Below are 15,566 nucleotides of genomic sequence, written 5' to 3' on the forward strand. Positions count from 1 at the left end.
AACACAGTGCGGGTAGGTTTCTTATTAGGTGGGCTGACGATCTGCTAAAGATCGTGGGAATCTGTTGGATGCAGACTACGTAGGAACGATGATTGCGGTGAACCTTGGGAAAAGCCTAAAACCAGCAGTCTGTGAACTGATAATGATGATAATAATGATGTTATAAATACATATGTATGTGTATTTTTCTGGAATCTTCATAATTCTACGTATTTGTATTTCGACCATGGGGTACTTTCTGACTTTTTCCACTATCTTATCGGTGTAAATGATTTTACATTTGGAGGTAAAGCGTGCAGCTGTAACATTGTTTGTATAATTTACTTAGATTTTACAGATGAGACTGGTACTTTTTGTGTTGTCCAGTTGGTCCCACAAACAAGTTTGTTGGATAATTTCGTTAGTTTCAGTAATGGTTACAGTTAACATACTTATCCAGAGTTCCGAAGGAATCGGTGGCGAGTTTTTCACAAAATTTTCGGTGTTTTTTCACAAATATTATATTTTATAAATGACGTGTTGGATCTTGATTGTTGATTTTTTTGTTTACTAGCATAATCCGCGGCATGCACACGATTCTCTGGACCCAAACTAAGATCTTTATACCATGGGACCCACAAATTGATATACTTAAATAAAACTGAGACTTCACATAACTCTAAATAAAAAATATCAGGACGGAAAATCGTGTGATTTTGTGGCCAGTTGACGTGATAATTTCGTGATATGAATTGACCTAGAAATCGTTGCGGTAATAAGTCGATTGTTTCATCCGTGGCATATAATTAAAATGTATCATCTATGGGCGTGGTATATGGCGCCGTCCTACTAAAACTAAATGTCATCGAAATCTATGGCGTCTATATAACAACAAAAACTTATTATCTTCATGTAACGAATTCCGCGAAGTATGCGAGCGATCTCGTTGTAACTTTTCCCATTTTTTTTAAAGATTTTTCGTTATTTTTTTCAACTTAAACTGATAGCTTATGGGCTTATGCCAGCGTAACCGGGCGAGTAGGTGAGCTCACGGGGCTCTAACCTGAGGACGTTGCCAAAACTAGCCCCAGCAAGAGCAGTGCTTCGCAGAATCTACAACCGGATCGGAAACGCCACCCACTGAGAAGATCAAGCGAGAAATTCAGTGGGCTGTGTTTGTGGGTTAATTTACTCTTCGTCGTTGTGGTACCTAAAAGTACCGATAGTGGATCGGGAGGATCCGGAATGACGTGTTTTGGGGGACGTGGACTGTTTATCATTTGTAGTTATACTACAAACATGTAGCAGGTTTGGTTAACAATGGTTTTCAGGATCGGGTAGTATAACTACATGTTACCGGAGGCCACGACAAGAGAGTTTTCGTGTCGCGCCGCTTCCTCAAAATGGCGCACTGATGCCGACTGTAAATAATTACTGATGGAGTCCAACTCCAGATTATCGGGAAGATCCACGTTCTTCACGAACCACGATGCTCAGAGGGCTATCTTGCAAAAACGGGTTTGAATGACTTGCAGGGGTTTTAAATTAGTGCGGGCTGCGGGAGCGAACACACACTTGCATAGGTCATGACTGGATGTATGCAAGTTTTGTAGACAGTCACCTTATTACAAAGGGACAATTTAATTCCCTTGCAAATCATCCGAGAGAATGTTTTTAATAAGGTGCTTCATACATGCTTCAAATGTTATATAATCGAAACATTCTCAGCTGTCAAATCTATGCTATGCAATGCTAATCATTGCTACTTGCACGAAATAAAAATTCACAAGATTAAAAAATGCACTCTTGATGAGACATCTATAAAATCAATATAAGAAAACAAAATTGAAGAATTAAAAACTTACTTATAGTAACTTATAGTGAGTTTAAAAAGTAGTACATACAAGTAAGTTATTGTGCATAACTTACTTGTATGTACTACTTTTTAAACTCACTTTTTAAAGTGTACCTTTAAAGAGAATAATTCCTTTTTAAATAAAAATAAGTAGGTAATGCTTTTAGTTGCCTTTTAGGACTACAACGCAACTATTTTCTTTGTTACATCAATATTTAACTTATCTAGTTGTTTCTAGCTATAGAAGATTTTTAGAACTACGTTGTTCAATTCATAAATTTCAATGCCACTCAACTTTTTCATATGATTACGAGACTTTAATGTTTGTACCCGATATCAAGTTATCAATAGATATCCAAAAAGGATCAAGCTCGGCAAACTCAAAATTAGCCTCCTTTATTAAAAACTTAGAACCTAAATCGGAGGATTTCTATACTGACGCGTCTAAATCCGTTTCCTCGGATGAAAAAAGCGTAGCCATAGATTATACACTTAATATACTGGAGCTGCTTTCTTAAGACTCTCGTCAGGTCATTTTCGTCTTTATAAATATCCACATCTTTCTTTAAACTTTGTTGGAGAAGGCATGGCTGTCCTTGAATGTGTCAAATATATAATTTGCAATAAAATAGAGAATTCATGTATATTTTCTGATTCATTGAGCTTTCTTCAGTCTCTTTTATCAAATCCATTTAAAAAGAAACCTCCTTGTCCGCTTTCTCTTGAGGTAAAACTTAAATTAAAAGAATGTCATGATTCAAATTTACGAGTCACATTAGCATGGATTCCTGGCCATTCGGGCATCCAAGGAAATGAATTGGTAGATGATTTAGCTGCTATGGCCGCAAGGCAGGGTAATACATATATTGACAAAGTGTATACTCAAGACCTACTAGAAAAGCCTCGGGAGTATCTTTTAAAAGATTGGAACTCCGAGTGGGAAAAGTCTTGTTTATCAAAAGGTGGACGATATCGTCGTCTTCATATCAAAATTAATTTAAAACCTTGGTTTTCTAAGTTTAATTTCCAAAAAAAAGTAAAATCTACCATATCGAGATTGAGATTTGGCCACTGTAGTTTACCCAGTCATTTATCGAGACTTGGTGTCGTTGACTCAGATGCTTGTGAACATTGCAATACCAATGGAAACATCGAACATACATTATTTGAATGTGTCAAATACAAATCCAAACCACTTTATGAATTCCTTATAAAATTTCGTGCTCCTCTCCCTTGTGACTCCTACACTATACTTTCCTTTGTTGATTTCAAATATACTAAAGCTCTTATTTCTTTTCTAACCTTCCATAATATTTTATTATAATATCATTTCTTCTTAACATTACTATATTTTACTATATGTATATATTGCCCTAGTTCCTCCTATACCGCCTATTTCTAAAGTCCCTGCTCCTATCCCTTTACACTGGAATATCATGGCAACTCGACACTTCAAGATGAAGTTACTATGTCGCCTTTGGCTGACTCGACTCTGGCTAAAATAAGCTTCCGAATGAAGTTTGATCGCCATATTGAAGAAAAAAAAAAAACTTATCTAGTTCATGGATAATTTCTGAGGTGAATGAAGTTAGCCCCTCAAAAAATTTTATTTTCCCTTTTTTATACTTATTTTCTATTAATTCGTTTGTTCATCATTTGTTCATGATTGTTCACTGTTAATAATTGTTTGTTCTGCATTTATTTATTTAAAAAAAAAATTTAAAAATATACCTACAAGTTAGCCCCTCTAATGCAATTTTTAATATTTTTTCATCCTTAATGACTCGTAAATATTCATTTTCGATTGTTCTTATATAAAACACGTTTGTTCTCTTTCGAAATTACTCGTTTTTTGTTTAATTTACTATTTTTATTATTTGAATAAATGTATGCAAAATATGTGTACTGCGCATGCGTCAACTATAATGCCTAAACTTTCTACGCGGTTTTAATCGTGAAAAAAAAAACAAATATAAATCCTGTAGGAGCATTTAATTGGTATACTGTTTAATTAAAAAAATTAAAAAATAAATAAATGAAATAATGTGCATTGGCGTTAAGTTAGACCAAATACATTTTTTCCATCCTCCTACTTATCGTTATGAAGGTATAAAAAAGATAGGGAGTTCACATAGGTAATATAAACAAATAAGTAAATATATTCATTATTTATCTTTCAAGAGATAATATAGGTATACATTATAATAACTTTTTTACACAGTCGAAATTATATTCCTAACATTAGTAAAATAACATTTTAATACGATAGGTAAGAGGATGGAAAAAATGTATTTGGTCTAACTTAACGCCAATGCACATTATTTCATTTATTAATTTTTTTATTTTTTTAATTAAACTGTATACCAATTAATTGCTCCTTCAGGATTTATATTTGTTTTTTTTTTCACGATTAAAACCGCGTATAAAGTTTAGGCATTATAGTTGACGCACGCGCAGTACACATATTTTGTATACATTTATTCAACTAATAAAAATAGTAAATTAAACAAAAAACGAGTAATTTCGAAAGAGAACAAACGTGTTTTGTATAAGAACAATCGAAAATGAATATTTACGAGTCATTAAGGATGAAAAAATATTAAAAATTGCATTAGAGGGGCTAACTTGTAGGTATATTTTTAAATATTTTTTTTAAATAAATAAATGCAGAACAAACAATTATTAACAGTGAACAATCATGAACAAATGATGAACAAACGAATTAATAGAAAATAAGTATAAAATAGGAAAAAAAAATTTTTTTGAGGGGCTAACTTCATTCACCTTAATTTCTGTATGAAGATTTTGTTTGAATTAGAACCTCCTTTAGAGATTTTTTAACCGTTTTGCTTGATATACTTAAAATAAGTAGCTATACTATGTGTTAAATAGTTATTTAACTTAATACAACAGTTTCATTTCTCATCTTCTTTTTTTACGATGTAACCCTTCGATCAATAATATTAGTATTATTGATCGAAGATGTACCCGGTCCCCCAAGATTTTAGTCGATTATTTTTTTTTTTGTAGTTAGCGAACTCATACCAACATTAAGGAAAAATTTGGTAGCCATGTTGATATTTTCCTTCTTTTTTCGTCATGTACCGACTCACATGTATTTGAGTACGAGAAGCGATTACAAGAGAAACCACGAGAAATATGGTGGTTGATGGAAAATTGTAGATGGTGTTCTTTTGTTCGTGCATAACTGTGGTGAATTTTAACAAATGTTAAAGTGTGCTTTGAAATCTAGTTTCCACGGGATAGAATCGTGAAAATGTCTGCAATGCATTTTGTAGTTCATCCTTTGCCTGGGACGGAGGATCAATTGATAGACAGGTAAACATATTTTATCGTTTTGCTAGACTCCATTTCGTTCACGTTGTGAAATCCGACATTCCATGACTTCAATTCACAAAGAACATTTTAATGTCTCACGATAATGAGCACGGTGTACTCACCTTAAATTTTTCAATTTCACTATAAAATATAATATAGATGTACATACTAGGTATATATGTATTATATACTTTTGTGTGTCGGTGACATTATGTGTTGCAGTTTTTTCATGGGCATGGCAAATATAATTTTCAAATGTACGATTGGAATAAAATCCGTTTTCTCGTGTCCAGTTTTACAGTATCATAATTATTAGTTCATGATCCCAATTATAAGTTTCTATAGATATTTCAGTTATGAAGACACAATCAATAAATTGATGCTACCTATTTATACAAAAGTAGGTAGGTCATGCTCATGATGAGATTTTTAAACTACAGGAGATAAATGTTTAGATATAAAATGCACTGAAATCGGTTTACAGGACTATTATTCTTTAAACCATAAAATATATCTCAAATATAACTAAGAATTTTCGAAATATACATGTAGTTTACTTGATACTTACACACTCAATTAGTACATTTCTTTTTGCTTTCTTTACCCTTTTAAATAGATTCTATATTAAAAAAGTCAGTTCTGAGAAAATGCATCTGACTACAACAATATCTAATAATAAATAATTGCACCCAACTGGGATCAATCTATTATCACATACAGGTCTATTGTCACCAATAAGCTCAATATTGTGATAATAGACAGTGTTGGTTAATTTCACCATTCCTCATGACGAGAACATCATGAAGGCAGAAAAGGATAGCTTAATAAAATATAGTTACATTTTATAGAATTGAGACCTGACCCATGCAACTAACTTTATGGCATGTTGATTCAACAATCTTGGTTTATCTGTTCAACAATCTGATAGTTGTTTAATTTTAATTCAAATTTATATGGTCAAGTGTGTACACCTAAAATGGCACCATCCCATCCTTCTCATGGTGTTTGTGTTACTAATGAATTCATTAGATAATGGGCAGCACACTGAAATAGTCTACTAGATTTTACGGGTGGTAGGATGTATTGTGACCTGCACTGTTTAGTTAACAACATCCTGCTTATTTCTGCCGTAAAGCAATCATGTCTTGCAGTGTGAGGGGTGGGACAGACTATACAATGCAATGGAGACTATGACCTCATGTTTCAAAGTGGGTAAAAATGTGAATTATATGGGTTGTAGTAAAATTATGTGGCAGTGAAGTTTGTTGCTTGTTAATGCAAAAAAAAAACAGTCCAACAACTGAATACAACAAGAATAAAAAGAAAACCTATTGCTAACTATAAATTAAATAAGGGATGCCTGTATGATGTTTCACTAGTTTGTTAAATTTAGTACTAAAATTATTACACAAAGAACTTAAATAATTCTAGAATAAATACACCTATAATTACCATAGAAATTTCATTTTTACAAATATTTGATTAAATATTCAGAAAATATGCTTAAAGAGTACACATAATCAAATAGCTATATTGTCAGATTTCAAAATATTTTTACCTATTTGATTCACTGGTTACTTCACTGATACATTGGTTCTCTGCTTAGTGAGTACTATATCTTGGAGTCTGGGTTCTATTCCTGGTGAGTTTCAGTATTAAAGATATTTTATACCATTAGGGATCAAGGTAATGTAAGGTAATATTCTAGTCTATTATATATGTTTCCCTTAATAATAACAAAGAAAAAATCATAACTTGATATAGTTCAATGTGCAATCCCATATAATTTAAATCTATTCTTTGGTTGCAGAGAGAACATTATTGATTTCATAATAAATTCAAATTTATTTAAATTTGACAAAATGGTAACCCCATTTTGTAAATGTGTTACAGAAATAAGCAGGGTGGTGGTACCTACCCGTCCTCACAAGAAGTCCTACCACCAGTATTCATATAATAACTTATATTCATAATAACTTATTTCATATAATAACTGAAAAGTATTTATAAGTAGTCTCACTAGTGGTAGGACGTATTGTCAGTCCACACAGGTAGGTACCACCACCCTAACTATACTGAGGCCTTAGAACTCATATAACAATCCGGGTAGCGACATTTACGTTGTGCATGTCAATGGGCTCCAGTTACCACTTAAAACCAGGAGGGCTGTAAGATCGTCCAAACATCTAAAAAAAAGTACTGTACGGATGAAAAATTAAATCAAAATTACCTTGTCTCTGCTTTTCCCTACTCTTTTACTAATTTATAAATGTATTTACTGATTGACTACTGACTGATCTAAGTATTTTTATCAAAATGCATTTCAGAAGATTTAAAAAAATATACAAAATTTGTATTTTTTGTCTTACAGAATTAGAGAAGTAGCAGAACGTTGGAATCGATACGGAACAGGTGCAGGTTCTTCAGCTCTCAGTTCACTGAGAGGTGTACGGGCTGTTGCTGCTGGGCCTGCCCATATTGCGTGTTTGTTGGAAGATGGAACCATATGTAGAGCTGCTTTCTCAATCATCCCTGATAGATTGGACCTGAGTAAATCAGATGCTAGCAAGAACGGAGGAAATGGCGGTGGCGGAAGTGGTGGAGGTGGAACGAGTGGTGGAAAGCAAGGAGGCAGCAGTGGTAGTTGCGGATCTCGCCAACAGCCACGCACTCGAGCTCGAATTATGAGAAATTCTATTCGTGCTGCTCCTAGTTCTCAAGGTAATTTGTCTATTGTTTTCCTTAGTTATAAAATAATAAAGAATACCGAACCTTTGCTTAAACCATTATTGTGCAGGCTCTTTCTGTTCATCAAGTTTTAGCTTTTTAGTAATCTATTTAATATTTGGGCAGGGTCTACAAGTCGTGCCACTGGTGTTATAATTGGAGCTTCAGGTTCAGGGCGAGTTGTTTCTATGCCTGCTCCTTTTGTACCTGAAGATCTTGTCACACAGGCTCAAGTTGTACTCCAAGGCAAAAGCAGAAGCCTCATCATCAGGGAGCTACAAGTATGTGCTTTTGAAATAGTAAATTATCATATGATGTTTGAACACCAAACAAATTGCAGGGTATCTTAAAGTATTCTTTTATTAAATTTGTTGGAGCTTTTGGTAGTAGTAACCAAGAGGTGAAATTGAGGGTCTAAACTGAAAACTCAATTATGTATTAGATTAAGAATTTGTACCAGAGTGAATCTTCAACCTAATAATCTCTATATAAATGTGAAATGTCAAGCGACAGTGATTACAGTATTAGTAAAAAATTTCCAGGCTTAAATTGAATCACACTAATGAATTTATAACTATTTACCTTAATGAAACACAAAACAAAGTTTGAAGACCTGTATGAGTCGATCAGCAAGACTGAACTTGTTTGGTAACCTCTCTAACTACTACTGTCTATTGCATCGCGTAGGTCCGTAGGATGCCCACAACGACGATTATTATGATAGGCGTCCTTAGTATGCACTCTATGGACACAATTAATCACTAGAGTTATAAATAATATTTCACCAACCGGAGGTCGCAAATGCATTAGATCTGTACTGTGTAACCAGCCTGGGAAAGTTGTCCAAACTTTCGAATTTAGAAAACTTGCTTGAGGAAGCTGGGGGACTTCTTTCCTCCCGAATCTTGGGGGGCCAGATCAGGATGTGTGCCGCCTCTACGCAGTGGTGGTGCGATCGATGGCAATGTACGGTGTGCCTGTATGGGCTGAGCCGCGCAATCGAGCCGCTATCGCTCGGATACTGCGATGGCCGCAGCGCACCGTTGCCATCAGGATCATCCGTGGATATCGCATCGTCTCCTTCGAGGCGGCGTTTTGTTGGCGGGGACACCGCCATAGAAGCTAGAGCTAATGGTGACGCAGAGAGTTTCGTGCTCTGGGCGTGGCGCGTCTCCTCAAAAGTGAGCTGCGGGCGCGGAAGGCTCATTCTCGACGGTCCGTGCTCGAGTCGAGGTGGTTGGCCAACCCCACGTAGAGTACGGACCGTCGAAGCGGTTTACCCGGTCTTTGATGACTGGATGAATCGTAGCGGAGGACGCCTCACCTTCCGTCTGATGCAGGTGCTGACCGAGCATGGATGCTTCGGGAAGTATTAGGGGTTAAAAATATGAAATTGCCGACATGTACTGAAAAATTGAAATTCGTTTTTTTTTTTCATTTAACATATTTATTTAATTAAAATATCTACCATTATTATCTGTACATTGCTGCCATCTAATAGGAAAGTCATTTATGCCGTTGCGATAGAACTCTGGTGATCTAGATTCTACAAACTGTGCGAAAGCATTTTGTACTGCCGCTTGGGAAGAAAACTTTTTATCATGTAGAAAATTGTCCAAATCACGTAAAATATGGTAGTCCGTTGGAGCAAGATCCGTTGGAGCAAGAATGGTTTTTAATTGCAGTTCCTGTAGAGTTAAAACGGTTTCTCGTGCTGTATGAGGTCTTGCGCTATCAAGGAGCAATAATGGTAAAGATCGATTCATGAGTCGGGGTTCTTTCACTGCAAGTTTTGCTACCATTGTTCGACACAGTTGCACAGTAGACATCTGCCGTTTTAGACATTGCTTGACCAGATCGGAGAAAGCTATAGTGAATAACACCATGCTGAGACCACCAAACAGTTACCATTACCTTTTTATTGGTAAGCTTTGCTTTAGGACACTGTTGCGGCGTTTGACCTGGAGTCAGCTATTGCACTTTTCGCTTACGGTTATCGTAAAGAATCCACTTTTCATCACATGTCACAACTCGATCCAATATTCCTTCATTTCTGTATCGATTCAACACGGCAACAGAAGTTTCAACACGCGTTTCTTTCTGCAGATCAGCCAAATCATGAGGCACCCATTTTTCATATTTTTTTATTTTATTGATTTGACGCAAATGAGCCAACAATACCTATTGTTGGTAAGGTAACGTTAAATCGCGCCGCTAATTCCTGGGTAGTTTAGCTCGGGATGGCTTCCACCTTTCAATTCATTGATATTCACATGTGTGGGCGGTCTTCCTAAACCAAAATCGCACGGTGCGTTCATTAGCAGTCCCCTCTCCAGACGCAACATAGATATTGCAAGCTGTTTCTGCGACGTTAGTTCCGCGTCGGAACTCGTATTAAACAATCACTCGAATTTTCGAAGTATCCATCTTTCTTGTCTAAGCTGAATTAAAAAAAAAACGGAAAGTCGATAATCGAATATTCACATTTTTTAACAGAAGAACCTCATAGGATTCAAAAAAGTTTCGCTCAAAAATCTCAAACCATGAAAGTTCTAGGTCAATTCGAAGTACCTATTACAATAGAACGACAATTTCATACTTTAACCCCTATTACCTGCATCGGATAGAAGCTGAGCCGACGACGAGATGCCATCATTGTGGATATGACCTGGACACGGCGGAGCATAATACGCTCGCTGTCTGCCCCGCTTGGGAGGTCCAGGTCCGTGTCCTAGTCCAAAGATAAGACCGGACTTGTTGCTGCCTCGCGTCGTGTCGTCGATGCTTGACGGCGACGAATCCTGAAAGACTATGCTCGACTTCTGTGAGTGCGCCATCCGTCGCCGCCGAGCAGGGGATCGGGATCGTCTTCGGAGTCCCATCCGTGATCCGGCCCCCTAAGACCTTCGGGCTCCACCCGTATTGTTCAGGGAGAGACCCAGGCGTGAGGAGCTGTGCTTGGCACGCTGGCCCGTAATATAAAACCGGGTGATGGTAGGGCGCGTTCCCTCGACCGCTCCGGGAGAAGGTGCAGCGCGGCGCCATCAAGGCGAGCTTCCGGCCCGTTGACCGAGGGAATCGGTGGTCGTGTTGCCGGCGGCCGCCGGTTCAGCGTCTGGGCGACAGCGGGTGGGATATAATATGTTCTGCGTCGGTTCTGTCCTGCCGTCTCAATGCCCCCGACTGGGCACCGGTCCGGTTCGGTATCGGGCGCTGGCTGTGAGCGGCAGGAGCTTTCAGTGATGTTCAACTCCCACATACCCCACCCGCCGGGCGGGCGAGGATCCGGTGATTTTCTCCTGTACAAAAAAGGGGACTCCTTAATTAGTCCCAGAAACCTGTTACAAACCATTAAGGAAAGCTAAACAAGTCATTAAGTGTTCACTGTGTTCGAGAGCATGAGCATGAGGTAAATCATTCCTCCACAACGATAGACGAGACGGAAAGAAGACTGAATCGAGTAGTTAAATAATGAAAACGTAGACCATTTTGATTCATTAGTCAGTGCTGGCTTAGGAGTGAACTTAGATGATATTCCATAACACTCCTAAGAAGAAAATTTAGTGATAATGTTGTCAGGACGACATCACAGTATTGTATCAATCAAATTCAATGAAAAATATAAAAGAATAAGAATCCTCACCCTATAGGTTGAGTTCTACTTCATTCACGTGTTCGGATACGAGTTTTAAAGCGATAGAGGGTTTTGTTGGTATATATATATATATATCCGTCCTACGAATGCCAATTTTTTCTGATCCAAAAGATAATTGCAATAATAGAGAGAACATTGAAATTTAATATAGCTATAAACATGTTGATGAGCAGATATAGGAAAACTAGGGGACTGAAACCCAAGCTCTAAAATTGATAACTAGGTAGAGAGAAGAGAAACTTGGAATAAAGAATTGGAATAAAAATAAATAAGGGCTATTTGTACAATGAAAAATATGCTCTCGTTATTTTAGAACAAGATAGCAATTATTCCAGTGCAATTGAGCCTACGACCTCATGTTTTAAAATGTTGCGAATTCCGTCGTGACGTCCATGGACAATCAGTAAAAACATGACGTACAGACTGATTCTATGATAGTCTTTATATTTATGGGTTATAACTTATTGTTTTGAACGTTTGTCCGTTATGTATGTGTCCAAAATTATTGAACAAAAATAGCGCACAAACCTGGACGTGAATCTTGCGGTGAACAACCTACTGTCGCGCGATGATGAAGAGGGCGAGGAGCCAGAGGGAGGTGAAGGTGGCGACGGTTACGTTCCTGAGGATCTCATTTCACTGCTCGACGGAGGATTCCATGCAGCGCAACAGGACCACTCCGTCATCATTGATGCTGACGCTATGTTCTCCGAGGACATCTTCGGGTACGCGGCTATCAGAAGGTATAACCTGTCAAGCTATGCTCCTTTGCCAAACACATTCCTACCCGTAGTTGAATAGTCCTGATTCCAATCTAGCACGCTCGAAAGCTTACGCTGCCTTCCTCTTGTGTTTCGTGATAGGACTTACGTATATGTCAAAGGCTAATTTAAAAGCATGCATTTATATATAAAACATCTATTTAATAAAATAGGTTGTTTTTATCAGTAGCTGCTTTGTATAGAGATTGTTCTTAGTATTTTTTTTAAACGGAAACTTAATTATACAATGTTGTATAGTCGCAGTGGAGGCGGCGGTGGTGGTGGCAGCGGTGGCCGCAGTGGCGCCAGCCGTGAGAGCAGCAGCTCAGCCCAAGAGCGGACTTCAGAGTTTCGTTGGCGTGAGCGTCAGTACTTTGGACCACGTCGATGGCTGGAATCAGCCCTTAGAGATACGTCATCTTGGGATAAAGACGGAAGTATGTTGTTTTATTTCTTGTTACTTCACATTACAGATTCTGTTACATATCTCTGAAAATTATTAAAAAAAAGCCCATTTACCGTAATGCTTTATCATTAGAATGCATTGCGTAATGGATATAACACCTCGGTATCGAGTAATGTGCCTTTGCTGTGGCTCAAATCCTACAGACAAGTGTTAATTTTTCTATGTAAATTTAAATGTACCTTGTACTTGTACACAAACAAATAACATCGCGTTATAAAATGATAATTCTGCATAATGGAAGCCTATATTGAGTAGGTACCGGCATACCACCAATAAAATAAAATGAGGGATTAATCTTGAGGCCTGAGGCGGTATTTATATTAAAATACAACTATTTGCCTATCATTAATAAGATTAATTGCAATTTTTCTGTTAGCTGAAAGTAAAAAAAAAGAGTCCGGTTTGGCAGCTTCGCCTCTTTGGGTTTCTGAAGAACTAGAATACTGGGATAGTAATGTGAGATTTACGCGAATTGCTGCAACGTATAGTGAACTGGTTGCAATTTCAACCAACGGGCAGCTTTACCAGTGGCGCTGGGCCGATGCGCACCCATACCAACGCAATGAGGTATTTATGAAATTGTAAATCACATTTCAGTGAAATTTGTATTAAAGAAAAATTTAATTAAAACTAAAATAAATTATTCACTTAATAGGGTACTAATTGTGCCTTTCATCCGCGATCCAACTGGCTGGGATTGACATCGAGTGAACGTATTGTCAACGTTAGCGCCGCTGGCATACGCGTATCTGTGCTTACTGATACTGGACGCATCGCTACATTCCTTGATGAATCTATAGGTAATTATTGCATAATGTTTAAAAAAAATATACATTATACTTGTATTAATATAGAAAACTTATTAAAAACGTCTTATATTTATAGCTCACGCTCCTGGTGCGTCTCGGTTGGAACACCCCTTACAACCGTTTATGGAATTTGGATCTGACAAACCTGTATCCTTGCACGTATGCTCTTTGTACACAGTTGCGAAGCTAGATTCGGGAGCTCTTTATTGGTGGTGAGACTATCTTACATTTTTATAAATTAAATCTCGGAAAATCTTACATGGATGTGTAAAATTTCAATGTTTGTAATCATGATCTGTTTTTATAGGGGAGTTTTGCCATTGGGACAAAGAGCACGCCTATGGGAGAAGCATCGCGCAAGATCTCGCAAACAACAGCGAGGCCATTTTTCCACTACACCACAGGACCTACAAGCAGGACAGAGTGTCACTATGAAAAATGCGCCTATGTACCAACCTGGTGCTATTGGTAAGACCATTTTAGAACCATAATATAACTTAGGGTTATTCATATGTACAAAATAATATTATAGCTTACAATTGAGTTCGAAATAGAAGAAAGAACTGGCACTAGAGGAACTTACCTTATATTATAAGTATATTTCATTTTTTATATGCAGCTATTAACCAGAAGATGTTTTATGTGATGTTGGTACTAACATCAGAAATACCATATTTTGAAGTAAAGTTCGTTACTTATTATCCAGCTTTTCTTCACCCCTTTATCCACAAGTTTTGGTTGTGGGGCGTGCAATGAACACACATGGGTTGGTACCATCTAATGCTAATCTAAGATATGGTAAATTCAATTGATATTTCAATGTTGTGGTGGCTAATTAGACACCGAAAATCATTTAACATCAGATAAGCCGGAGCTGTCCAATTTACTCAACGAAAAAAGTAATGAAAATAATAGTTGCAAAAATAATTTATTCCCTACTAAAATTAATACAAACTACAATAATAGGTTTTAACATGTCTACGGGAGTGCCTAAAGTCGGTATTCTACAAAATGCAGCATGGAACCTATCAGATATGTGTCGCTTCAAATTGTTGCCAGCACCTCAACCAGATCGCTCTATATCGGATAAGGACAAAAGGGATTTACAGGTACATATAATATAAATAAAATAGTACAACAATTGATCATAACTTGCACTCAATAGAAAAAAAGTAGCCTGCATAGAACAAAAACAAAATAAAATAAAGTTATTGGTAATCTTTTTCATATTTTAATCTTAAACTTTATTACGCCCTGATTAACAGGATGTCCTATTAGTCAACCACTAGTTACTGGAAGGAAATTCGTGTATGAATTTAAGCTCACCCATTTTATATAATACTACAGTAGAATTATTTTATTCGTGCAGTTTGGGTCATAAAAAATCGGAGCGGTGAAACGAGTATTTCGCTCTCTCTTCCACTCACGAGCCTTATGGACGGGCATAGTGATGCGCATTATTGTTGTCGATAGTGTATTTAGTTTTGTCACTTTGTGGGTTAGTGATAAAAATGAAAAAATCATTAATCGAACACTTAGACCATATATCGCCGCAACAAGTTAACGAGAACGGCAGAAATTAACACGTTGTAACTTTTCGGGATCTATTCTCATTTCAGTGAAAAATTTTAACACATTTTTGATAATTATAGCACGTGCTTGTGCTGGTATATTTTTGCCAATGAGCAAAATATTTGAATAAATTCTACCGCTTTCGTACAAAACAAAGAAGTAGCTATTGTGTCACTAAAGAAATCCAGAGAGCGAATGCACAAAATCACATTTCTCTTCGACATATTATGTACTATAATTTGCGGGTAGGACTCATAACATAATGTCTCACCATCCTTCGTATACCAACCCACCGCCGTGTACCTGCCTTCGATGACTCATTTGTTTTTATCGATAATGGCGTTGCGCCCGCGCAACATGCTCACCGCCCTAGCCGGGCTATGTTTTATGACCCAAACTGCAG

The 15,566-nt window shown here is 37.1% G+C and overlaps 1 protein-coding gene across 9 annotated transcripts in view; it reads left to right on the plus strand.

Moving 5' to 3' along the window:
* The first annotated feature begins 4,906 nt into the window (after positions 1-4,906).
* The window catches only part of hyd (E3 ubiquitin-protein ligase hyd), a 37,520-nt gene continuing 26,860 nt past the window's right edge, over positions 4,907-15,566 (plus strand). For 8 of the 9 annotated variants that reach the window (XM_089733016.1, XM_089733018.1, XM_089733017.1 and 5 more), the window contains exons 1-10: positions 4,907-5,173; positions 7,545-7,894; positions 8,027-8,181; positions 12,075-12,298; positions 12,575-12,753; positions 13,159-13,349; positions 13,438-13,582; positions 13,668-13,803; positions 13,899-14,059; positions 14,558-14,700. In XM_089733016.1, the coding sequence (XP_089589142.1) occupies positions 5,112-5,173; positions 7,545-7,894; positions 8,027-8,181; positions 12,075-12,298; positions 12,575-12,753; positions 13,159-13,349; positions 13,438-13,582; positions 13,668-13,803; positions 13,899-14,059; positions 14,558-14,700 (1,746 nt within the window). In that variant the 5' untranslated portion in view covers positions 4,907-5,111. The remainder of the gene's footprint in view (positions 5,174-7,544; positions 7,895-8,026; positions 8,182-12,074; positions 12,299-12,574; positions 12,754-13,158; positions 13,350-13,437; positions 13,583-13,667; positions 13,804-13,898; positions 14,060-14,557; positions 14,701-15,566) is intronic. The other variant, XM_089733020.1, reaches the window with a different exon arrangement.

This window comes from Bombyx mandarina, chromosome 15 (assembly GCF_030267445.1).
Source record: "Bombyx mandarina strain Sakado chromosome 15, ASM3026744v2".
NCBI lineage: Eukaryota > Metazoa > Arthropoda > Insecta > Lepidoptera > Bombycidae > Bombyx > Bombyx mandarina.